The sequence below is a fragment of the Pelodiscus sinensis genome, chromosome 4, assembly GCF_052426305.1.
Source record: "Pelodiscus sinensis isolate ZL-2025 chromosome 4, ASM5242630v1, whole genome shotgun sequence".
Classification (NCBI taxonomy): domain Eukaryota; kingdom Metazoa; phylum Chordata; order Testudines; family Trionychidae; genus Pelodiscus; species Pelodiscus sinensis.
In genome coordinates this window covers 53401144-53427168 of record NC_143055.1, presented here as the reverse complement: position 1 = coordinate 53427168, position 26025 = coordinate 53401144, and the positions used below count along the sequence as shown (strand labels likewise).

Genomic DNA, 26025 nt, shown 5'->3' with positions numbered 1-26025 from the left:
TTCCACTTCTTAAAAGATACCTTTTTGTACCTCACTGCTTCTTTTACATGGTGGTTAAGGCACAGTGACTCTTTTTTAGGTCTCGTGCTATGTTTTTTAATTTGGTGTATACATTTCCGTTAGGCCTCTATTATGGTGTCTTTAAAAAGTTTCCACGCAGCTTTCAGGGATTTGGCTCTAGTCACTGTGCCTTTTAATTTCTGTTTAACTAACCTCCTCATTTTTGTGTAATGCCCCTTTTTGAAATTAAATGTCAGGGTGCTAGACTGCTATTCTTCCTACCACAGGAATGTTAAATGTTATTATATTATGGTCACTATTCCCCAGCGGTCCTGCAACGGTTATCTCCTGGACCTGATCCTGCACTCCACTCAGGACTAAATCGAGAATTGCCTCTCCCCTTGTGGGTTCCTGTACCAGCTGCTCTAAGAGGCAGTCATTTAAGCCATTGAGAAATTTTATCTCTACTTCTCTTCCTGAGGTGGCATGTATCCAGTCAATATGGGGATAATTAAAATCCCCCATTATTATAGAGTTCTTTATTTTGGTATCCTCTCTAATCTCCCTCAGCATTTCAATGTCAGTATCTCTGTCCTGGTCAGGTGATCGGTAATATATCCCTACTGCTAATTTCTTATTATTGGAGCATGGAATTACTATCCATAGCGATACTATTGAACATGTTGATTCATTTAATACTTTTATTTCATTTGATTCTACATTATCTTTCACATACAGTTCCACTCCGCCACCTACCCAACCTGCTCTATCCTTTCGATATATTTTATATCCTGGTATGATTGTGTCCCACAGATTTTCCTCATTCCTCCAGGTTTCAGTGAGGCCTATTACGTCAATCTCCTTTAATACGAGGTACTCTAGTTCACCCATATTATTTGTCAGACTTCTAGCATTTGTGTAGAAGCACTTTAAAAATTTACCACTGCTTATTTGTCTGCCCTTCCCTGATGCATTGGATTCCTTTATATGCAGTTGTTTGTCTGCTCTGGCACATGGTTTGCCCTCTCCCTTCCTCTCTTTCTGACTACAGCTTAGAGAATCTCTATCAATGGTTTCTCCTCCAAGAGAAGTCTCCCTTCGATTTACGTGCATCTCCACACCAATCGGCTTTCTCCCATACTTTAGTTTAAAAACTGCTCTACGTCCTTTTTAATGTTTAGTGCCAGCAGTCTGGTTCCACCCTGGTTTAGGTGGAGCCCATCCCTCCTGTATAGGCTCCCCCTCTCCCAAAAGTGTCCCCAGTTCCTAATAAATCCAAACCCCTCTTCCCTACACCATCGTCTCATCTACCCATTGAGACTCTGAAGCTCTGCCTGCCTACCTGGCCCTGCGCGTGGAACTGGAAGCATTTCCGAGAACTCCACCATAGAGGTCCTGGATTTCAGTCTGTTTCCTAGAAGCCTAAATTTGGCCTCCAGGACATCTCTCCTATCCTTCCCTACGTCATTGGTACCTACATGTACCATGACCACTAGCTCCTCCCCAGCACTACACATAAGTCTATCTAGATGCCTCGAGAGATCCGCAACCTTCGCACCAGGCAGGCAAGTGACCATACGGATCTCCCGGTCATCACAAACCCAGCTATCTATGTTTCTAATGATCAAATCACCCACTACTAACACCTGCCTCTTCCTAACAACTGGCATTCCCTCCCCCTCAGAGGTATCCTCAGTGCGAGAGGATACCACAATATCCTCTGGAAGGAGGGTCCCAACTACGGGATGGTTCCCTCTGCTTTCCATTGAATGCTCTATTCCCTTGAGACTTTCATCCTCTTTAAGAGCACTGGGGCTCTCAGACTGGAGGTGGGACAGTACTACAGCGTCCCGGAAAGTCTCATCAACATATCTCTCTACCTCCCTTAGCTCCTCCAGTTCAGCCCCCTGGCCTCCAAAGCCCAAACTCAGTCTCTGATGGTCAGAGCTCCTTGCAACGGGTGCACATGTACGCCACCCACCCACAAGACAGGTAATCATATATGTTACACTCGACGCAATAAACAGGATAGCCCCCACTCTGCTGCTGGGCTTCTATCTCCATTTTTCTTATGAATAAGTTTAAGCTGGGCTTCTTTTTAAATCTCTGGAATATAGATTATTATAAGAGTTATGTTTTAAAGAAGATCAGAAGTCACTAGTGCCCTCTAAACTCCCCGTTAGCTGCTCCTGTTTGCAAGCTTCCTGGTCGCTCACTCACAGACCTATATAGCTCTGGTAGCCCCTCCCCCTGGCTGAGGCTCAGCCAATTAACAGAGGCTTCTAGATTTCAAACCTTTTAGAAGCTCCTTCAAACAAACCAGCCAACCAACCAACCAGACAAACACAAGCTCAGCACACAGCAAATAACTCCCACACACACAAACACACACTACAGACAGCCACTTACCACAAGGGTCCCGTTTTTACTCCTCTTTTACCTGGAGAACTCCCTCTCCAAACTCCCTGTTAGCTGCTCCTGTTCACAAGCTCCCTCACAGGCTTATATAACAGATTATTATTGAAAAAATGCTTTCTTTCTCATTCTACCATATCATTATAAAATCATTCAATCCAAATGTAAATGTTGTACTTACAGTTCACTGGGTAATAGAGCAAAATAAACTAGTCATTGTATGAAATCTTAGACTGTATCGGTTTTGTTAGTGCTTTTTATGTAGTCTGTTGTAAAACTAAGCAAATATGTAAATGACTTGATGTATAGTCAGCTGGCATCTGCATCCCAACAGAGGTATAGTTATTGCTGGTTGAGAATCACTGGTTCAACTCCTATTAAATTCAATGTGTGTGTGGGGGAGGGGAGGGTCTCTTTATTTTAATTGATTTCAGTAAGTGCTGGACTGGTCACCTTTCATGTAGGATATATGATTAAATAAATGAACACTTCAGAATAAGTCTGTGTAGATTAGCACCCTGGATAGCACTGAGGCTAAATGACCTCCTTGGCTAGTAGGTGACATATACTTGCACCAAAGGAAAAGAATTATGCATCAAAAATGAAAAATTATATCTTTTATCTCACCCTATTCCAGAGGTTAGTAATCTTCTATTGATAATAACTGGAAGTAGATGAGCTTTCAATCACTCCCTGACCCCAAATTAGCAGTGCTGGCCAGTGCATTAGAAGAGTAGCATCAAAGTTTCATCCACTTCGTGCCCGGGGAACAATGGATATGTGTACCTGCTTACTAACTTGGGTGTGATTCCAAGATCTGAGAAGTTTAGACATGGTTAGGTGTGCAAGAGATGGATTTTGTGACAGATAGTATAATGGTGCAATGTCATGGAGGAAAAGATTGTATCAAGTTCTGTATCTCTCTGAGTCAAGGATTGTGTGCAACTCCAAAGAGTAGATTATCATAACTCCTCTAGGAACCAATACTGTGTGGCTACGTCTACACTGGCATGATTTTCCGGAAATGCTTTTAACGGAAAAGTTTTCCATTAAAAGCATTTTCGGAAAAGTGTGTCTAGATTGGCAGGACGCTTTTCTGGAAAAGCACTTTTTCCGGAAAAGCGTCCGTGGCCAATCTAGACGTGCTTTTCTGCAAAAAAGCCCCGATCGTCATTTTCGCGATCAGGGCTTTTTTGCGGAAAACACTACTGTGCTGTCATTTTTTTGCCATTAGAAAGACCTTATTGATTCTTTTTAAGTTTTCAATATTCATTTTAGATCTTCAATCATATACATTAATTCCATTTAAAAACTCCTTTAAGAACATAGCTGTGCCCACTTACTTACAGCCCAAGACTAAAAATTCCTGAATGTGGGTATTAAAAGCTTGATTGACTCCATGAATTTTATTATTCACTTTGTTTCATTTTCAAGAGCAGAAACATTTGTCATAATAGGGAAAAAATGTCTGCCTTTAAAGTGTCTCAATCCCATTTCATAGGCTTCAGTAAATTAGACTTCCTTTCCTTCCCAACAATTTTCAATACAATTGTAATTTAGGACTTTATTAACCTTGACAGAGTCATTCAAATGCAGCAAAATTATTGCAAGATAATCTTAGTGGCAGGGTATAATAAATGTTTTGGTTCCCAATTCATGAGGTTTAATATTGTTGCCTTTTGAATTGCAGGTTGAGATCTGAGATGTGGTGTAGAGAATTCACTAAGCTAACAACATGGGAATAATATTGACTGTAGTGTTACCAGTAAGAAAATATGTACTAGTCAGACTGTGAAATGACAGATGGATCTGGGGTCAACAACCAACAGTAGACAAATGGGGCCTCTGATACATTTTTAGATGGTAAAAATAGAAGGGGAAAACTAACATTTTAAATTATTATACTATATTTTTGTATGCCTTGCTCTTGTATCAATGCTGGGATATGAGACAAAGTGCGTGAAATAAATGTTTTTATTGGACCAATTTCTGCTGTTGAAAGAGGCGATTTTAGGCTACACAGAGCTCTTCTTCAGGACTGGGAAAGATAATCAGACTTGAGAGAGAACCTGTGTAGCTCCAAAGCTTGTCTCTTTCATCAACAGCCATTGGTCCAGTAAAAGATATTACTTTACCCCTCCTTTGTTTCTATGTATTGGAGTGAATTTGTTATTTGTCCCACAAAATAAAAGATTATGGGACTGAGACTTCATGCTTTCAATGCAGAAAATAGTGTGAACAGAGAGAAATAATTCTTCCAAGCAAGATAAATTGGTAATTAATTTCTATGCCTGCCAAACATGCTGATTTGTTCCCGTCACACTACTGTGGTGCTATGTTCTCTGATAAAACCCATCTAGTGTGATTGGAGATCATGAATGCAGGCATATTGTAGAGTACAAATCAACCCCAATATTGTTGCAGTCAGTGACTTTCATTTTTTTCCGGCCTTTGAATCAAATTTTGATTTAATATATTGTGTTCATCTTTGAGTTGGTACAGATAGAAATGGCACCTCATGTAAAATTCTAAAGACAAGTTCTAGACAATGATGTCCTTGGAAGTGAGTTGTATTCCTTCTTTTCCTTGGATGACATTAAGACTTATTTAGACTAATGGCCAAGCTGCCTGTGTGTATTTATGTAGCCTTAGATATATTTCAAAATCCAATGTCAAGCACCTTTAATCTTTGACAGCTTCAGAGTTTAATCTGCACAAAACTCATTTTATTTGCAACCTTATTTTCCTCTACAGCCTGCTTTGAAAGACCAAATTTTTAATCTAACAAGTCACTTACTTTTTCTCAGGTGGACATGTTTTTTACACCCGTTAGCACAAAAAGTGATAGCTTGATAAATTGGATTAATGAAAGTCTTCATCTCATTACTCTAAGAATGTAAACAATAAAATCTCAGGAGGAGTCCTATAAAGAAAGCGATAAAGCTAACTATACACCTTATGGCATGTCTACAATAGGAAATTATTTCAAAATAACTTACTTTGAAATAATAACTCCCAAAATAACTATTTTGAAATAGCACTTCCACATTACAAAGCAGCATTGAATTAGCACAAAAATATTTAGAAATTGTGCATCCACACTGATTGGAACTTTCATTGTATTTAAAGCCCCTGTGGCACTCCAGAGAGTTACATGCCAAGTTACAAGACTTACAATAAAAAAGTTGCATGTTTTACATCCACATTATACTGGATTGTATGGAGGTTTCACACGATAATAGACGGCACCCACATCCCCATCCTGGCCTCTGACCACTGTGCCTCAGAGTTTATCAACCAAAAAGGGTACTTGATGGTTCTGTACATGGGTAGGGGAGAGGGGGGCTGTGCTAATCTGGGAGGCCTTGAGAGGAAGTTTCAGCTAAGGCCATCTGTGAGACTCTTCCCACAGGCCTCCTCATAAGGGGTCTCTGCATTGCCTCTGTGTACCTTTCTTCCCTCCCTCCCCACCCCCCGCCTTTCACCTCTCCCTCCCCTGCAGACCAAATGAAAAAGCACTTTTTTTGTTTGAAAAAACTAGTGTCATTTTTTTATTTTGGGATATACCACAGGAGATAGACAGGGGAAAGAACATGGAATGAAGGAGAGAGGAGTAGGAGGGAGGGGGACTCAGGGTTGGAGCTGGGACTGATGCTTGCCTTAGGTATCTTGGGAGATTTCGGCTTCCTGGTAGAGCCCAACAGCATGTGTTTGGCCCTGGCAGCACCTGGGGGGCTAAGAGGAGAAGCTGGGGGGTGGGGACAGGGAGTTAGGGGAGTGGAGACAGAGACATGGCTGGTGACCTGCTCCATACACATAGCTATGTGCTCCATGACTGATGTTGTTGAGTAGTACATGGCCTTGTACTGATGTGACAGCTGCTCCCACATGGTCTTCCTCCGCTCCTAGTCAGCAGTCAGTGGCCTGCTCCCAGCACTCCTCATTGAAGCTTCAGTTGAAGAACTGACATGTGCGAGGGATTTCAGTGTGAGAGTATCATGGGGCTGAATGATCCATACTGGCACTCCAGGTGCGTGCATGCGCATTAGCTGTTAGCGCATTGACTAAGAAGGCCGGGTGAGGACCATGCACAGCCTGTCACCTGCCCCCGAGTGTGTATAGAGAAAGTTATAGAACTCACCTGAAGTGCCTTCTCCAGAATTGGCTAAGCCCTGGGAGACATCCTGGGTGGTGGGGCAGTTCCAGGCTGAGAATCAGCTCCTGGCTTGCAGGCCTGGTGCCTTGGCTTTCTTGCTGTTGCTCCTCCACAATCCTGTCTTCAGGATGGCATCCAGCTGCTCAGAGTAGTAGAAGGTGTGTGGTGTGTGTGGTGCTGCCCCAGAGTGGCAGCTTTGCTCCCTGGCCTTGGTGTAAGACTGCTAGGGTTCTTTAATTTTCATGCAGACCTGATGCAGGGTCCTAGTGTGCCCATTGTCCAAAAGGCTGGCAGACATCCAGCTGCACACTTCAGCATTGTGCCTCTAGGTGTGGAGAGCCTGGATGTTGGTCTCCTTTCTACAGAACTCAATGAGATCCAGGATCTCCCCACCAGTCCAGGCTGGTACCCTCTTTCACTCCTGGCCATGGGAATCACAGAGTGCTATGGATGTGTAGGCAGCTGAAGGAGCGGGGAGAGGCACAGAGGGAATGCTGGGATTGCTCATGGTTCCTCCAAGGAGTGCTGTGTGGCACAGGGCTACAGGACTCAAGAGCTCTTTTCCTTCTGCCTGCAACTTTAAAGTCTGCAGGAGAAGAGGAGCAGTGGAGTTATCAGAGGTGTGGCCAGAGCAGCCACAAAGGCAGATGAGAGAGGCCTTTGGAGGTCAATTATTTCAAAATAGCATCAGCTGAGTGTCAACACTCCACCAACACTGTTTTGAAATAAGTGTCATGCCTTTTGACAAGCAGGAGCTATTTCAAAATAACCAGGCCGTTATTTTGAAATAACGGGCTTGGTAGTGTGGATGCTCAGCTTATTTCAAAATAAGAGTTATTTTGAAATAACTCCCTAGTGTAGACCAGGAATTACTGATTACGTAATTAGTAAACTTTAGAATCAATGTGGTTTAGTGCATTTTTTGGCTTACATTGCAGAAGGGGATTTACTCTAGTTGTCTCTATTTATTTGCATTTTTCAGACTGATTCCTATCATTTTCCATATAATGAATAATTTTTGCTAGATGTTACCAACTAACCATTTATGGCTTTGAGTATAACGAATAGAAAACACCATGACTATTTGAAACTTCCCTGATATCAAGGGCAGGGCTGGATTAAGACATGTTCTAGCCGGGCAGCTGCCTGGGGCACCAGCCTATGGGAGCCGGGCACGCAGCGCCCCTTATAGCTGCCATCAAGTGCCACACACCCAGCTCCCGGATCGCGGGCTGCAGCAGCTCCCAGCAGCCACCCTGCAGTGGCTGCCCAGGATGGGGGCCACATTAACCCCCCCCAGTGCTGGCCAGCAATGCTTTTCCCCCCGCAGCCGTGGAGCCTGCATGGCCAGGTTTGGCCTGCCCTGGGTAGCCCCGGGCTGTGTGCCAGCGGTGGTAGCCGGTGTAACGCGGGAGCCCGTCCTGCTCCCCGCCGTGAATCTGTTTGCCCCCCTTTTGACGTCCCTCTCACCGCTTGTGCTCCTCCGCTCCCCTCCTCCTCGTGCTGCGTGCCTCTCCTCCAGTGCCCTGTGCCTCCTTCCTCCTCTGTTCCCCTCTCCTCTCCTCCTCCGCTCTTTCTCCCGCCTCCGCTCTCTCCTCCTTGTCCGCTCCTTCCTCCACTCGCTCTCCGTCTCCCTCCTCTCCTCCTCGCTCCCCCGGGCTCTCCCCCTTTTCCTTCTGCTCCCTCCCCCTTTTGAATTCCCCGCCGGCGTCCGGCCCGGGCAGCGCAATGCGCCACGTCACCAGGCTCCGCCCCCGCCGTGCGCGTGTGCCCGGTGACGTCAGCCGTCACGTCGCCGAGGCTCCGCCCCTGCCCTACGTTGCTGTCCGGACGTAGCCCCGCCTCCACCGCGCCGCCCGTTATCCGGGCCGCGGCCAGGGAACAGGCCCCGCAGTGCCGCCGCGCTCCCTGGGTGGCGCCCAGGAGGGACAGCGCGATCGTGGGCTGAGTGCGGGGCGGGCCGCCGGACGGGGTGTGGGGGCGGCGCGCCCCATCACACACCTCCCCCTCCAGGTTCGCCCGCTGCTCCCCTCGTGTCTCTGGGGTCTCCTCGGGTATTCTGGAGAAAAAGTCTGCGTTCCCGTGGTCTTTCCCCGCCCGGTGGCTCACTTTAAACCGGTAGGGCTGCAGCGCTAGGTACCACCTCTGGATGCGGGGGTTGGCGTCTTTCATAGCCTGGAGCCACCGGAGGGGTGCGTGGTCGGTCACCACCGTGAACGTACTGCCTAGGAGATAATATCGTAACATGTCAACAGCCCACTTAACCGCCAAAGCCTCTTTCTCTATCGTTGAATACTGCTGCTCCCGCGGGAGTAGCTTGCGGCTCACATATACTATAGGATGTTCTTCCTCTCCTTCCCCCTGGGACAATACCGCACCGAGCCCGTGCTCGGAGGCGTCCGTCTGCAAAATGAATGGGCGGGAAAAGTCAGGCTGCGCCAGTACGGGGGCTTGAGTTAGCCTCTGCTTTAGAGTCTCAAAGTCCTGGGCGCACTCGGGGTCCCATCGCACCCTCTTAGGGGCCGCGTTCCTGGTTAGGTCCGTCAATGGGGCTGCCACGGACGCGAAGTTGGGCACAAAACGCCTATAATAACTGGCGAGCCCCAAAAACTGCCGGACCTGGCGCTTCGTGCTCGGGGGGGGGATAATTTCGTAATGCCTCCATCTTCCCGATTTGGGGTCGTATCTGTCCTCCCTCCACCGTGTACCCCAAGTACGACACCTCCCGCTGGCCAAACTGACACTTCGCGGGGTTAGCGGTGAGCCCGGCTTCCTGAAGGGAGGATAATACCGCCTCTATTTGCCGCAGGTGCTCGGTCCAAGTTGCGCTGAAGATGACTATATCGTCGATATAGGCCACTGCGTATGCCCCGTGAGGCCGGAGCACTTGGTCCATTAGCCTCTGGAACGTGGCAGCGGCGCCATGGAGGCCGAAGGGCATCCGTTTAAATTGGTATAGGCCGAACGGCGTGGAGAATGCGGTTTTCTCGCGGGCCTCCTCCGTCAGTGGGATTTGCCAGTACCCTTTCGATAGGTCGATAGTGGACAAGTAGCGGGCATTCCCCAGCCGCTCCAACAACTCATCTATCCTCGGCATTGGGTAGGCATCGAACACAGACACCGCGTTGACCTTCCTGAAATCGATGCAGAATCGGGTGGTGCCATCCTTCTTAGGGACCAGTACGATGGGGCTTCTCCACGCGCTGCGGGATTCTTCGATCACCTCCCACCGCAGCATCTTGTCCACCTCGTCACGTACCGTCCCCCACAGTTTCCTGGGCAGTGGCCTGACCGGCTCCCTCACGGGGCGACCGGGTGTGGTCACGATGGGGTGCTGGACCAGGTCGGTCCGTCCTGGCGTCTCTGTCAGGACCTGAGAGAACCTCCACAAGGTTTCTTGTAGTCCCCTGCTCTGCCCTGGGGTGAGGCCTAGGCCCAGGTGGGGCCGTGCGGCCACCTCTCCTTCCCTCGGTTCTGAGCCCCACCCCGCCAGGGCCTCCCGGGACCGCCATGCTTTAAGCAGGTTGACGTGATAAATGTTGGTTGTCTTCCGTTTCCCGGGCATCCTAATCTCATAGTTCACGTCCCCGACTCTCCTGATCACCTCGAAGGGGCCCTGCCAACTAGCTAACAGTTTTGAGGATTGTTCGGGCAACAGGAGGAGAACCCTATCCCCGGGCTGAAAGGTGCGCAACCGGGCATTCTGGTTATAGTAGCGGGCCTGCTTCCCCTGCGCCTCCTCCAGGTTGCGTTTGGCGAACTCGCCTACCCGACGTAGCCTTTCCCTGAGCCTCAGGACGTACTGTACTGTCCCTTGTACTCAGGTCTCCTGCGCCTCCCAGGCCTCTCTCACTATATCCAGGATCCCCCTGGGCTGCCTACCATACAGGAGCTCGAATGGGGAGAACCCTGTGGAGGCTTGGGGTACTTCCCTTATTGCAAACAGGAGTGCCGGCAGGGCTCGGTCCCACTCCTTAGGTTCCTCTTCCACGAATTTCCGGAGCATCCCCTTGAGTGTCCGATTGAACCGCTCCACGAGCCCGTCGGTTTGCGGGTGGTAGACCGATGTCCTCAAGGTCTTTACCCTCAGCAGGCGGCACAGTTCCCTCATGAGCGCCGAGGTGAAGTTCGTCCCTTGGTCGGTGAGGATTTCTCCTGGTATGCCTACTCGTGAGAAGATCTTAATCAGTTCGTTCGCGAGCGTGGGGGCGGTAGCGTTCCGAAGGGGTACGGCCTCGGGGTAGCGGGTTGCGTAGTCCACTACCACAAGGATATACTGGTACCGGTTCTTCGTCCGCTCCAAAGGTCCTACCAGGTCCATGGCGATCCTCTGGAATGGGACATCTATCACCGGCATTGCCACGAGCGGGGCCTTGGTTACCCTCCCTGGTCCCATTCTCTGGCATTCTGGGCAAGATTCGCAAAAGTCTTTAGCCGCCCGGTATATGCCAGGCCAATAGAACCGCTGCAATAGGCGCTGCACCGTTTTCTCATACCCTAGGTGCCCGCCCCAGGGGTTGCTGTGGGCCAGGTCCAACAGCCGCCTGTGATGTAGCTTCGGTACGACCAGCTGCGTGATCACCTCCCCGTCCTCTCGTCCCTCGGTGATCCTGTATAGGCGGTTGTCTTGGATCTCAAAGCGTGGGTAGCCCCTTTCTCCCTCCGCCCCGGTGGTCGCGTTCTCCCATGCTTGCTGCAGGAGGGGGTCCTCCCTCTGTTCCCGGACGAAGTCGGGGGACCACTCACCCTCTATGTCGGTCGGGTCCTCCCCGGCCCTAGTTCCCGGCTCCCTCGTTGGGGCCTCTGCATCCTCCCCGGCCAATGCGGCTTGATCTCCCTGTCACTCCCGGAGGGCCTGCCCGAACCCGCTCCAGTCTCTTCCAAGGAGCACGGGATATATTAGTCCCGGTACAAGGGCGACGTAGGCCCTCCCTTCCGAGCCCCCATCCTTCAAGCGCACCCAGACAGCGGGGTATGGCTCGACGCGTCCGTGTACGCATTGGACGAACACGGGGGGGCCCCCGGGGCTCCCTGGGGGAAACTAGGTCAGCCCGGACCAGGGTCTGACCGCAACCTGAGTCCACGAGGGCGGTGACTACCTGGCCCTCTACCTCCACCTGACGTAATATCCTTCCCGTGGGTTGGGGCCCCGACCTGATCTGCCCTGTCATTATCTGCGTGAAGGAGCAGTCCATCAGCGGGCAGTCCCGCTTGAAGTGTCCCTCTTGGCCGCATTGGTAGCACGCTCCCCCGGGACCCCGTGCCGGGGGTGGGTTGATCTTCCGCTCTTCCAGGGCAGCTGGGCGGGGGATTGGCTCCTCCCTCACAGGGCGGCTCCACACCGGCGCTAGGCGTCTGCCGCCACCGCGGCCGGGGCTGGGGGGGGCACCCGGTCCCCTTGTCTCCCCTTGCTGGGGCGGGGGTCTGGTCTCCCTTGCTGCCCCGCTGGAGTGTTCCCCTTGGGACCCGGGCCCTTCCCGGCCCCCCTCGGCCGACATATAGTCCTCCATTAGGGTTACCGCGTCGGCCAGAGACGTAGGGTGGTGCCGTCTCACCCACCGCTGCCCCTCGCCCGGAAGGATGTGTATAAACTGCTCCAGGACCACCTTCTCCGCTACCTGGGGTCCTGACCGCTGCTCGGGTTCTAACCAGCGCCAACATGCCTCCCTGAGCCGTTGTGCCACAGCTCGCGGGCGGGCCCCCGGGGTGTATTTTTCTTGCCGGAACCGCTGTCTATAGGTCTCGGGGGTGACCCCTAGCTGGTCCAGGACTGCCTCTTTCACTTTGTAATAATGTAGGGCATCTCGTGGATCTAGGCTCCGATAGGCCAGCTGAGCTGGGCCGGTAAGGTACGGAGCTAGTAGCGTAGCCCAATGTTGTTCTGGCCACCAGGCGGCTGTGGCTACTCTTTCGAAGGTGACCAGAAAGGCCTCGGGATCGTCGGCAGGGCCCATTTTAGTCAATCTTACGGGGAGCTGGGCTAGGGCCCCACCCTCCGCCCCTTCCCCCACGACCGCTGGGGCTGGCCCCCGGCCCGCATTTTCCCACTGTCTCACCCAGTGGTCCTGTTGCGTCCGGAACTGCTCCGTCACGTCACGTAGTAGTTGGGCCTGCTGCTCCCGATGCTGCGTGGCCAACTGCTGGAGGAGGGCCGTCTGCTGTTGCTGCTGCTGGTGTTGATTGTCCGTCAGCCATTTGAACACGTCGGCCGCGTCCATGGCTCCTCGTTGCGCCCAGTCGCGGTTCTACTCGGCTGTGCGTCCTGTTACACCGTAACCTCCTCCACCCGTGGTTTTTTTTTTTTTTTTTTTTTTTTGGTGAGTTGTTTTGGGATTGTGCGCTTTTATCTAGAGTTCATTACCCACATTCTCCACCACGTGTAACGCGGGAGCCCGTCCTGCTCCCCGCCGTGAATCTGTTTGCCCCCCTTTTGACGTCCCTCTCACCGCTTGTGCTCCTCCGCTCCCCTCCTCCTCGTGCTGCGTGCCTCTCCTCCAGTGCCCTGTGCCTCCTTCCTCCTCTGTTCCCCTCTCCTCTCCTCCTCCGCTCTTTCTCCCGCCTCCGCTCTCTCCTCCTTGTCCGCTCCTTCCTCCTCCACTCGCTCTCCGTCTCCCTCCTCTCCTCCTCGCTCCCCCGGGCTCTCCCCCTTTTCCTTCTGCTCCCTCCCCCTTTTGAATTCCCCGCCAGCGTCCGGCCCGGGCGGCGCAATGCGCCACGTCACCAGGCTCCGCCCCCGCCGTGCGCGTGTGCCCGGTGACGTCAGCCGTCACGTCGCCGAGGCTCCGCCCCTGCCCTACGTTGCTGTCCGGACGTAGCCCCGCCTCCGCCGCGCCGCCCGTTATCCGGGCCGCGGCCAGGGAACAGGCCCCGCAGTGCCGCCGCGCTCCCTGGGTGGCGCCCAGGAGGGACAGCGCGATCGTGGGCTGAGTGCGGGGCGGGCCGCCGGACGGGGTGTGGGGGCGGCTGGGCACATGCATCCTGCTGCCACCAGCTCAGCATGCCCACCCCTCGTGCCGGGAAGGGGCTGCGCTGCACATGTGCCCTCCCCCAACCCAGGGCGCAATTAAACTGTCTTCCCGGGGCGCCAGAATGACTCAGTCCGGCCCTGATCAAGGGGGTGGAATTTGAAAAGCACCCATCTTTATCACTTCATTTAAAGTAGTATTGTCTGTCACTCTATCTTTGTCCCCTAACTCCCACCTCCACACTCACTCTTTCAGAAGCAGAAGGCCCCAAAAGCTTCATTTTCTCTTACTGGCACTGCTCTTGCCAAATATTTCAGTCTGAGACCACGTGCATCTGGTTTTCTTAGCAATGTGATACAGAATCAGGAGCAGGCCTGCCCAGGGCAGGTTGATAACCTCACCAGGAAACCTTGCTGCTGCCAGAATTTGCCAGGGTTATAAATAGAAGTAAATATTTGCCAACATGAAAGGATTGTCTCAGAGCCCAGCTCCTGATGCAAGATGCTATAGGTGCAAAAAATCAGAAGCTTGAGCTGATCATTTGTCCAAAAAACTGATTTTACTTTAAAATAAAAAGTCTCAAACAAGGGTGGCTGATTATTCTTTCTGCTAGAAGCAATAATCTCCTTGAAATCAAGAATTGTCTGATCAACTGCTTGTACTGGTAAACTATTATGACCTCCCTAAATCAGAAAAGGTGTAATAATCAATGCATCTCATTTTATTTCAAATGTGAGGATAAAAGACTAAGTTTATGCCACCTTACACCTTTTAATTAGGCTCATTCTTCTCCAGCTAGCAACAGCCATTGAAATTGCTTAATTTTTTGAATTTAAGGTTTGGTAAAATGAAAATAACATACCATGGAGCATGAATGGGAACAAAATAACCCAAGAGTTCACTTTAAACAGTAATATCAGAAATATACTCTTTGTATGCTATGTGGTAGGCAGGTCTCTGATTCCAGATCAAAGATATCACAGATAAAGCCAAATAACAATAATTTTTTTCCATTTCCCCTCTCCCCACCAATATTGTCAGAGAGTGTTTCAAGTATCTAAAATGAGAAATTATATTACTATCCTATCTTCCTCCTTTCTCAGTTCAAGCCCAGGGCATTCGTTAGACATAGCACTCAAGCATTTCTCGTGTCTCTCAGATATTTCGGTAGACTAGCAGGACTACTGGGGCTGGGAAGATTTTCTTGCAATTGATATTTCCAGACACCAGTATATGGCACTAGCATTGAGGGAAGGCAGACTGTGTGACTCCTGAAGATGGATAGGCTTTCCCACAATTAAACCAAAATCATTCACCCTTTCCTCAGACAAGACCTTATACTCCAATCCCAAGTTCTACTCCTGACTTCCTTCAATACTATGGTCCTTGGCTGGCTTTGCCAGGCTCTCAATACCCTTGGTTTACCCCAATCTCCATACTGTCCCTGGATCTACCTTCTTTCACCCTCTGATTCTGTTAAATACAAGAGAGAGGCTTCTGTATGCACTTACTTCTTATGGCTTATGAACAGCCTCAAGGGAAAATAAGTGGTTATCTCTCACATGTGCAAGAGCTCAGATATGGACAAAATTTAGCAGTTATGCCATCCTGTAGGATAAATCGTATGTGAGAGAGAAAACAGTCTTACTGGAATCCCAAGTCTGTGTTATTCTCAGGCATATCAGGCCTGTGTTAATTTTTATTGTTTCCGATATTGATTTCTAAAGTCTAGATCTAGCAGTTGTGTATGTTCTTCCTTCTGTATTCAGGAGCCCTTCTCAGGTTTCCTTTTCGGTAGCACACAGAGAAAACATTTAATTACAGAATCTTGCAGTAGGTCTATTTAACAACACAATTAGTGAATTTAAAAATAAGGTGGAGAGAGACTTAAATGTCAACAAGTAATAGAATTGAATTTGTCAAGTACCACAGCTTGGCAAGAAAGAAGGCATCACTTTCAATTCAATTTAAGATGATTCATCACATACATTAGACTCCAGACAAGGCATCTGGAGGTTTCATGCAGATGATTCATGCCTTCTAGTGGTGCCAAAGCATATCCGTTGATATGCACTAAGTACCAAACAATAGAGGGTTGTGTTTGGAATAATGCTTTGGTAAAGTATTATTATTACATAGTTATACTAACATTCTGAACTTTAGGATTCAATCAAGAGATGCATTAGCAGTACTGTGCTTGTTTGTGTAGTTGATCAAATTCATATTTACTACATAAAGATCATGGATTGTGTAAGGGTGAAATTGGATCATAAAAGCAGCTAATATCATTGACGAAGAGTTGAAAGATAGCCTGAACAATTTCAAATAACTTGCACTGATTATTTGGAGAATGTGAGAAAAGGAAACCTCAAACAAAAATAATTTATGGCGCTGATTGTAGAAAGGTGCAAATACATTTGTGAGATCCATTCTTCGCTTTCATTTCCTTTATTCATTCAATGCTGAATCTCTACCCATATTGGAATAATTTCTTTTCATTTTTTTCCCTTCTCCACTTTAACAATCATTGTTTAAAACCAATGCTTTAACAATTAATATTCAGAGGCCATAGGTGTTTTATCCCTCTTTGTTAAGAATACACCTGAGTGAAGGACAAACTGTGAAATTTTTAGCGTCATTCCTTATTTATTTAAAAACAAAAAGAAAGCAGATGTAAACAATAACATAAAGCACCATCAAGATATGAAAGGAAGCATACAAAACTTTAATTGCTATAGTTTTTAATATAGAGGTCTTATAACCTTGAACTTTAGGGCATGAAGCTTCAGATGTGTAACTGATGTTGAACCCCACAGTATCATTTTGTACAACTTTTTTTTAGTGTAAGACCTTGCTTTAATGTTAATTTCTCTGTTTAGTTATGTATTTGTATTCTTACCAGGTTTCTTTGAGAGACTTCATTGTTCATAGTTAAATTACTAGTTGCATAGTAGTATACATAATATGCATATAATATGAAATACATCTTAAATTGATGTATACAGTTTAGATCTAGCAGTTGTGAAATCACAGATTCCTGGGAATTACAAGTCTTGGGTTTCCAGTAACACTGTTTTCTCTCACACATACAATTTATCCTACAGGCTGTAATAACCGCTAAATTTTGTCCATATCTGACCTCTTGCATATGTGAGAGAGAACCATTTATTTTCCCCTGAGGCTGTTCGTAAGCAGTGAGAAGTGAGTGCACACAGAAGTCTCTCTCTTGTATTTAACATGATCAGAGGGTGAAAGAAGGTGGATTCAGGGACAGCATGGAGATTGGGGTAAACCAAGGGTATTGGTAGCCTGGTGAAGCCAGTGAGAACCATAGTATTGAAGGTAGTCCAGAACAGACCTTGGGATTAGTAAGGACTTGTCTGAGGAAAGGGTTGATGATTTGGGTTTAATTGTGGGAAAGCCTATCTATCTTAAGAAGTCATACAGTCTGCCTGCCCTCAGTGCTATTGTCGTGGACAACAATATGCAATGCTAAAAATGTATCTCGAAATTCAAGTGAACCATGTTTGATAACATGGATATTGGGTTACATCTAAGTTGGGTACAATGTAAAGGCCTTGAGCAGTGAAATACTGGGGAAATATTAATATTAATATTAATATTGTATTCGGCATCACTTGGTGCTTGCTGGCCTCTGCATACAACAATTAGCCATAGAGAGAGATTAATAAAGAATATCTGACATAGTCTATATGACATCATTCTCTTAAGTTTTATCTCTGGATGTTAACTGAATTTTTATCCCTCAAATACAAGTTTTTCAATTCAATTTAGATATTAGGTTTGTATGTCTATTAATGGGACACCATTAAGCTGAAATTTTATCAATTAGAATAAAGTTAGTTTCTGGTACAATGCATTCTGGTACAATGCATACTCTTGAATCCCGCTGCTGGCTTATGTGAGATTTGTACACTTTCTTATTTAATAAAATATTTAGTGTGATCTGGAGATTTTTTTTTCCAGTCTGGCTACCAAACTGAAAAAATCAGCTATTTGCTTAGCTCTCATTGCAGTAACTGTTTGTTATAAGGGCTATAACATTGAATGGGTGTTAATACTGACTCAAATTGAGCACTCTTCATCACAGACCAAATTGTGTTCATCTGGAAAGGGAAGATTGAGGGGTGCCAGTTGATGCCAGATAGCAATGGATGTGGGGAAAGTAATTGAAATCTCTCTCTTTCTGTTGATGGCCAGGAAACAAACAAAGAGAATCAGGTGGGATGGATAGTTCTTCACAACTGGTATAATAAAATAGATATTTTTTTACAAGCACCCCACAGTTGGTTCTAGTTTAATTTCTTCATTAGTGTCTTATAATCAATGTTTCTTTATTCCTGGAATTGTACCAGAAGTGCAGTGTGTCACTTATGGTTTAATTTCAAGTGTTAAATTTGTTTCATAATGAATTGATCTAAATTAAGAGACATTCCTCCACCTGAATACCTCTCTATATGGGTTTTATCTTATAATCTTCTACTTGTGGCCATCCCATTACTTGGCATTCTCTGAAAGAAAAAAAAAAAACCCTGAATAGCATGGTGTTTGAAGGTGGTGGGAGGTAGAGATAAGAAGAATTGGTGTTCTTTGTAATCCTTGTAAAAACTAAGATTTCTGATGTGTTTCTGGAACTACAAAGGCCCCAAAAGCCCATACCTGAGATCAGGAGGCAGGTAAGTATTCAAGGTCTTTAATTCCCGTTTGCACTCCCCTATTCTTGGGCCCTCTCTTGACCACACAAATCTTTCAAGATAAAGCAATCCGAGTGCTGCTTGATCTTGCACCAGGGATTGTGAACAGCCCCAACAGTCCAATATGTAGTTGGGGAACAGCAGGGCTCATGGTTGCTGTAGATATGGATTCTGCACTAGCCATAGATAAGGGATGGAGTTGCTTTATGTCATTGTTATGTTATAAGTTGAACAGTCTCAGAGGTGTAGCCGTGTTACTCTGTAACTTTAAAAACAAAGTGTAGTACTTTGGCACTAAGTAGAGACTAATGTGCCACAGGGCTACTTGTTGTTTTGAAAGGTTAACTACAACTTTGACCCCTTGCTTAGTCCCTCTCTGAGGGCACCCTTTCCAAGTGATAGGCTTAAACTTTCCTCAAGTAGAATCCGTGCCTGAAGTTCACTCCACTATTACACTGAGTCACCTGGTCACAGGACTGCTGTTCTCTGGCTGTGAACAAATTGATCTGCAGTTTGGCCCCTGCAATAGGCTTCCCCATTAGGAACTGTGAACAGTGTGAAATTGCAATGATTAAGAACAACTTGCTCAAAGCAAAATATCTTTTTTTTTTATCCATAGGAATATAACAGACAGAGGTAAAGGATTAAGACAACAATAATAACAAAAACTATAGCACCCCATACTGTCTTATCCAAATCCTAATTTTTCATATCAGATTTAGATGTCTCCACTCTTGTGTCAGGTATGATTGGTTGCTACTTGGCCAAGTTTTCCTGGGATTATCCCCTTTTTAAAGTAGTTATCCTGGGAAATCTGCAAAATTATTCAGTGCACACTGCCTGCTGTGAAGTTTTATGGGCCCAGATCAAACCAGGTATCTCAGTTCTTTGTACTTCTAATGTGGCAACCCTAAGCTCACATATACATACCTCATATTGGAGCAGAGTGAGGTAGACTACGCATCTGCAGCTCTTTGCCTCTGTCTGACCCTCTGTCAGTCCCTGTGTTGCCTGTGTTCACTGTCCATTTCAAATTACTTTTGTTTGGGCCACATGAAGTTGGTCAATACAGTTTGTCCCTATCTCCAGGATGGTTGGAGGTAGATGTTCAGCAATAGGCATGGGTAATTTAATTAGTAATCACCTGATACCTGTGTATATATGGTGCTCTCATTGGAATGAATCCTTAATGTTTCATAGAACCAGGTGCAACACAATACTGAAACAGAGATACCTTATTTTTTGTAGGACTATTGTGTGTATCTCTTGCATTCTCCAGCTCTAGGGTTGCCTTGGGCTGATGGTGGCTACAAGTGCCTCAGGACTGGGGCCAAAATTCTTTACTAATTTTTTTGTGATTGAATTACTAATACAGTAAAACTCCAATAGTCTGGCATCCAAGAGTCCGGCACTCCTGATAGTCCGACATCAAAATGGCAAGAGCCTAGTGAGTGAGCTTCGGCAAAAAATGAGTCACAAGGTTACAGCGGCAGCAGCTGAGCTGAGCAAAAAGGGTAAAGAAGGCTTAAAAAAACTAAAACATTATAGTATACTGCATACAGTATGTACAATAAAAAGGGTTAAGAACACTTTATATACAGTATATAATGTATACAGTATATATATAACCATTTTATAGTACCTCCTCATAATCCGGCACCACCTAGGTCCCATAGGTTCCAGATTATCGGAAGCCTACTGTACTTACAATATTATTACAGCTATTTCTTCAAGTTAGTCCAAATAAAAGATTTTTACCATATCCACCTTGGCTACGTCTACACTGGCCACTTTTCCGGAAGGGGCATGTAAATTTCACTAGTCGTCGTAGGGAAATCCGCGGGGGATTTAAATATCCCCCGCGGCATTTAAATAAAAATGTCCGCCGCTTTTTTCCGGCTTTTAAAAAAGCCGGAAAAGAGCGTCTAGACTGGCCCCGATCCTCCGGAAAAAGTGCCCTTTTCCGGAGGCTCTTATTCCTACTTTGAAATAAGAGCCTCTGGAAAAGGGCGCTTTTTCCGGAGGATCGGGGCCAGTCTAGACGCTCTTTTCCGGCTTTTTTAAAAGCCGGAAAAAAGCGGCGGACATTTTTATTTAAATGCCGCGGGGGATATTTAAATCCCCCGCGGATTTCCCTACGACGACTAGTGAAATTTACATGCCCCTTCCGGAAAAGGGGCCAGTGTAGACGTAGCCCTTGTGTTTCTGAATTCTGGAACAAACATGGCTACCACAACCCTGAATGTAATATTTACAATAAACAGTTACTAATAGAAGCAAACTAACTTTCTTGGTTTAAAAAACAGTAGTGGAATATGTGTCTGACATTTTGATTATAGTGTGTCACAATGAAAGTAAATTATGCAAATTATATTTAGTGTTTTAAAACCATGTGAATGTATAAATAAATAAGAGTTTTAAAGATTCACAGCATTTGGTGTGGAGATGTGACTATCCAGAGAGGGGAAATTGCTTTTGTAATGTGTTAACCAATTGAGATCATCATTCAATCCTAAATTGAGAGTGTTGAATTTGCAAATGAACTCCAGTTCATCTGTCTCCCTTTGTAACTAGTTTTTTGAAATTCTTTTGTAGAAGGATGGCTACTTTCAAATCTATTACTGAATGTCCAGAGAACTTGTGTATGTAACATAAGGGTCTCAACTTGTTAACGTACTATAAGGGCAATTTACCTTTTCTGAATGGTCACATCTACCCACTAAATGTTGTGAACGACCTATTCCTAACCTAACTTGATTAGCTTCATTAAAAGAAGCAACTTTTTCCTTATATACAGGGCTCGCCAAACGGAGGCGAGCCCTGCTCGCCAGCCATGCGGTTCTGCGCTCTGCGCATGCGCAGATCATTCTGCGCATGTGCAGATCACTCCGTGCCGGCTCTTCCGGGGTGTAATCTACTCACCACAAGCGAGTGGTCAAGCCCTGCTTATATATACTCAAGTCCTGCTTATATATACTCAAGATTCTGTAACTTCCACTCCAATTTATGAAGTGGGTTTTACCCTCAAAACCTTTTACCCAAATAAATAATTTAGTCTCTATGATGCCACAGGACTCCTCATTGTATTTTTCTAAGGGCTCAAGTTCAAGTATAATATGAGCATGAGGTCTTGGGCTTGAGGGGCAAAGCTTAATTTGTGGAAGCTTCTGTGTAGCATGCCTGCAGCCAGTGCTTTCTAGTTTGAGAAGTGGTTGATGTGGACATGGGATTTTAGCCTATTGGATTGCTGTGGTGTTGCCCCACTGGTTATATCTCAGTATTCAAAGTACCCATTCTGTGGCCTGCTGACTGTGAGGAGCCCTGCGGAGTATTTTCCCATGGTGCATGGTGGGGTGCCAAGCTTGAGGCATCGTTCTTACTCTGTAATGTCATCAGCAGCTTGGGATGTCTCAGCCATGCATATTCTTTTGTTTCCATGATCCTTATAGGTCCTCAAAAGTGGACACAGGATCCAGGCTCTGTTACATATGTACATATTTATGACAGCATTCTTTTATTCCAATAAGTCCTCTTTATATATTTCAGAATGTGTCCTGAGAAGCCTGATGAAAAGCATGTAGCATACACAGATTCAGCAGCTATCTTTTGATGCTTCCTTTCCGCACATTAGAGATTATTGATTTTGCCCCAATTTTGTTGACAGTGAAACCACTGGGAATTTTGCTCTAAGTAAGCGGAGCAGGCTCTTTCCATTGTATTACTGTAATTCAAGTTGTACTTAAATAACAACATGGTTTAAAAGAAAATAGGGGGAAAATAAAATACACATACTCAGATAGGGCAAAGTTTATCCCAGCTAAGATTTCATAATCCCAGTTGCTAAAATATGTTTTGGTGAATGCTGCTTCTGCAGATATCAGTGTACAGTTACAATGCTGCTCCATGGATGCTTCTCTATCTGCTGTGTCTTGAGCAGTCTCCCTGTCTCTTGTGTTCCCAGAAAAGAAATGCTAGCAGTACATGGATAATGCATCCTTATAAAGTTAGGGCTGATGAAGCTGACTTCAGTTCTGTAGTGAGTGGTAGCATGCAGGGATCATACTTTGCTTTTCTCCCCAAATCCTGGCCTAGCCTTTGCTCAGTGGAATAGCATTAGCTTTGCTAGAGGACTACAAAAGAAAGAGCAGGATTTGCCGTCAATTCAAGTGTAGACTGCCTCTTCATATCTGATAGAATGTTAAATATAGATCCTCTTTGTTACCATCTTTGATTTTTACTCAGAACTGATATGTGTCTGGAATTTTCAGGGGACTTCAAAAACCATCATCCTTCTGCTCACACAGACCCAGCACAGACTTTGACTAGTGATTGTGAAAGAAATGTTTATCTTTAAGCTAGCGAACCTATTAGATGACTGTTTTTTAATATTTAAATGTTTTTGCAGCTTTTGAAAGGTGGAATGAATTGTTGTTATCCACACATGCATGACATTTTTGCTCTCTCAAGCACCTTTGTGTATTCTGAGAGTCTTTGTCACCTCACTTCCTTCTTCAGCATTCTTAGCATTCAGTGCTTCTAAACTTTGGGCTTGAATGGTTTTTATTTCTACACAGTGGTTACTTCCAAAAGTGAAATATATATGTTGTTATTTGTAGGATGGAATGGGGAATCTGAGAGTCACCAAAAAAGGAATTCGACTTGAAGGCATATCTGAATTTCTACTTCCCTTGTATGTGAAAGAAATACATTCCCGAAAGGTAGGAGCTTGACATCTTTGGGTTTATTTACAGATCATTCAAATTAATTTCTTCCACCTGAAAATCCAGATGAGAGTTTCCGCACCCTCTAAACTGGAATTCAAGGGAGGTTTGTTTAGAGAATACTTTAGAGAAAGCACTATAGGGAAGTAAAAGGTTTATGAGTGCAGGCAAGATCTAACACTTAAATTTAATTCACTTTTATCTGAAGCTTTGTGTTCCTGTGCTTTGACTCAAAAAGTGTCCTTATCCCTCATCTATGTGAGAAAACAAAATAAGTATGTTAATCTTCAGGAGAGGGAGCTCAGCATTGTGAATAGAACATTTGATTTTCCTAATTGGATGTGAACCCAGCAATACAAGTTCTGCAAAATGTAATGAAAAGAATGAACAGTTTTATATCTATTTAAGTAGCTCAACCTGAGTACCTTCCAGCTGTAGCTAGTGTTATATTTTTATGAGGTACAGGGAATTTCATTAAAACTGGATAATGTACACTAGGTTAGAGATTTTTCTAAGCAACCCATTTGTAATATTGCTAAAAATGTAATTGTTTTATCACTTAACAGCAGGCCATTATAGGAAAAATAGTTAAATCAAGACATTATATATTCAAAAGTTCAATTCAGCTCATCTCAATTGTGTCATACTGGGTTGTAGCTCTTCTAGATATATTTAAAAAAAGCCTTTCAATACTTGAATTCTATTAAGATTTCACTGCTATACAAATGCTAACCTACAATCAGAAAGGAATGTTAAAATGTATTTTAGTTAATGAAGTACAGAGACTTTTAATATGCATAGAGCAAATGTTGACAGGAATGAAGAGGTATTAAAAACATTTTTATGTTATTAAATTTCCCTCAAAAAATTATTTGACCTCAATAGGCAGTAGAAAAAATCATGTATGTATGAAAATGTATCATGAGAACCAATAAGCTTGCAATTTAAATTTATAACTGGTACCTTGCTATTTTTTCCTACATGATTATAACCTTAATTTAGTAGAGAGAACCTGAGAAATGAGGTCTGGTATGGGAGTCTTGTTATGAGGTCTGAAGCCTGAACTAGAGTAGTTAGTGAGGCCCTGCTAACATAAAGCAAAGTTAGCAAAAGGCAGGCTGTGGGAAGTCAGGCTCTCCCTGCCTGCATGGAGGCCCACACAAACTGGAAAGAACAGGGCTGGCATTGCAAGAATAGATGCATTCCTAAGAAGTATTAGGCACTCATGCAAGCACATTCCAGTAGGGTGGAACTAGAATACCCCAATACTAAGTGTGGTACAAACAGTCCCCCAAAATGATAGGACACACTGACACCCTCCCTCCAAAAATAAAGTTAATACGTCAATATGATGGATAGAGATGTTTTGATCTAATGTGTAAACTAAAGGGGTGATAACTAATTACATCAAAGGAGCAATAAATAACTTGTTTGTATCCCTACAAAAAGTGGGGTCTCAGAGGCAGTGTATTTTGGCCAAACAAGGAAGGAATGGAAAGTCCCACCATTCACTGAGCTGTGTCCACTATCATGGCTATACATGTGCTAGAGTAACTGAAACCATTGATGCAGAGTGTGAGGACTATGCTTTCTCAACAATAAACCTGACAGGGTACCTTTGCTACTGAGTGGATCTGTGGGCATCGGGAAATGAAATCTTTGCATAGCTGGGACAAAACTCATTGTGAACACACAAATGCAACCAACATCTAGCAACACTTACTTTTTAAAAAAATAATTAATTGAAATGGACAATTAAATTCTCTGTTTTCTTTTATCTGTAAAAAAAAAAAAAAAAACTAATCAACCAACCAACCAACCAAAAAAAAACCCCAAAGAGTTGTGTTTGCCTGCTAGCTGAAATATCATTAACACTTTATCAATCTGTCTATATGTCAAAACAGAGTCATGTTTTGATCACCTTATTAGATAGATAATCGTCTTAGACTTTTCTATTCACAATCAGCTTGGTCCATTAAGGCTTGGTTTTTGGAAAATATTCCTTAAGAAAAGTTTGCTAAAAATAGGAAGAGATAATTAATGTAACATCTATAAGCAAACCTTCAGTAACAAAGTAGCGGAGTATATTTAGAAATGCAAATATCAATGCTCTGATTTAGATCATGATAGAACCAAAAATATTAAGCTTACATAAATTATCTCTATATATTGTATTAGAGTTCTCTATGGGGAATAGGTCATGTTGTGGCCTCTAATAGATGATAATATGTGCATCTATGGGAGGAATTTGTTCCCTTAAATACTTTATTTCAAAGTTTCACACTATAGAAAAGCACAAAGAGCCTCTCAAGATTCTTTTTCTAAAAATTGTAACTTGATATCTGATACACTAAAGTTAGCTTTAGCTTTTTTTGTTATTTATGGAAATAAAAAAGTAAATCACTAATACTCTAAGGGCTCGTCTACACTGGCCCCTTTTCCGAAAGGGGCATGTTAATTTCAGAGATCGTAATAGGGAAATCCGCGGGGGCATTTAAATAAAAATGTCCGCCGCTTTTTTCCGGCTTTTAGAAAAGCCGGAAAAGAGGGTCTACACTGGCCCCGATCCTCCGGAAAAAGTGCCCTTTTCCAGAGGATCTTATTCCTACTTCGAAGGAAAAAGCTCTTTCGGAAGAGGGTGTGTGTGGATGCTCCACTGTTGCTATGTTGAAATGGCTCCTCACCAAAGCAATTCTAAGTTATTCCTCCCCAGTGCCTCCTGGGGCTCTGAATGGAAATAGTGTGTCCACATTAGGGGAGCCTGCCTCAGACTAATTTTGAGGCTTTCCTGTAATGTGCAAGCTCTATTTTGAAATAAGCTGTTCCGGGAGATATCTTCTGTAATAGCTTTTTCTGAAGTAAGCTTGCAGGGTAGACATACCCTTAGATAAGTTTAGGGTGGAATAGGTGCTATTAGCCGACAAGGTCAGAGACACAGTTCCTTGTTCCCAGTATCCATTAATCTCTGATTATCAGAAGCTGGGTCTGGACGACAGGGTCTGGATCACTAAACAATTGGCTTCTTTGATCGTCTCCTGTGAAGCATCTAGCAC

At 45.2% G+C, this 26025-nt stretch overlaps 1 protein-coding gene across 1 annotated transcript in view; it reads left to right on the top strand.

The window, feature by feature from the left end:
• Positions 1-26025, top strand: part of SGCZ (sarcoglycan zeta) — an 820580-nt gene that overhangs the window by 596318 nt on the left and 198237 nt on the right. The window contains exon 3 of the mRNA XM_075930376.2: positions 22868-22969. Within this exon, the coding sequence (XP_075786491.1) occupies positions 22868-22969 (102 nt within the window). The remainder of the gene's footprint in view (positions 1-22867; positions 22970-26025) is intronic.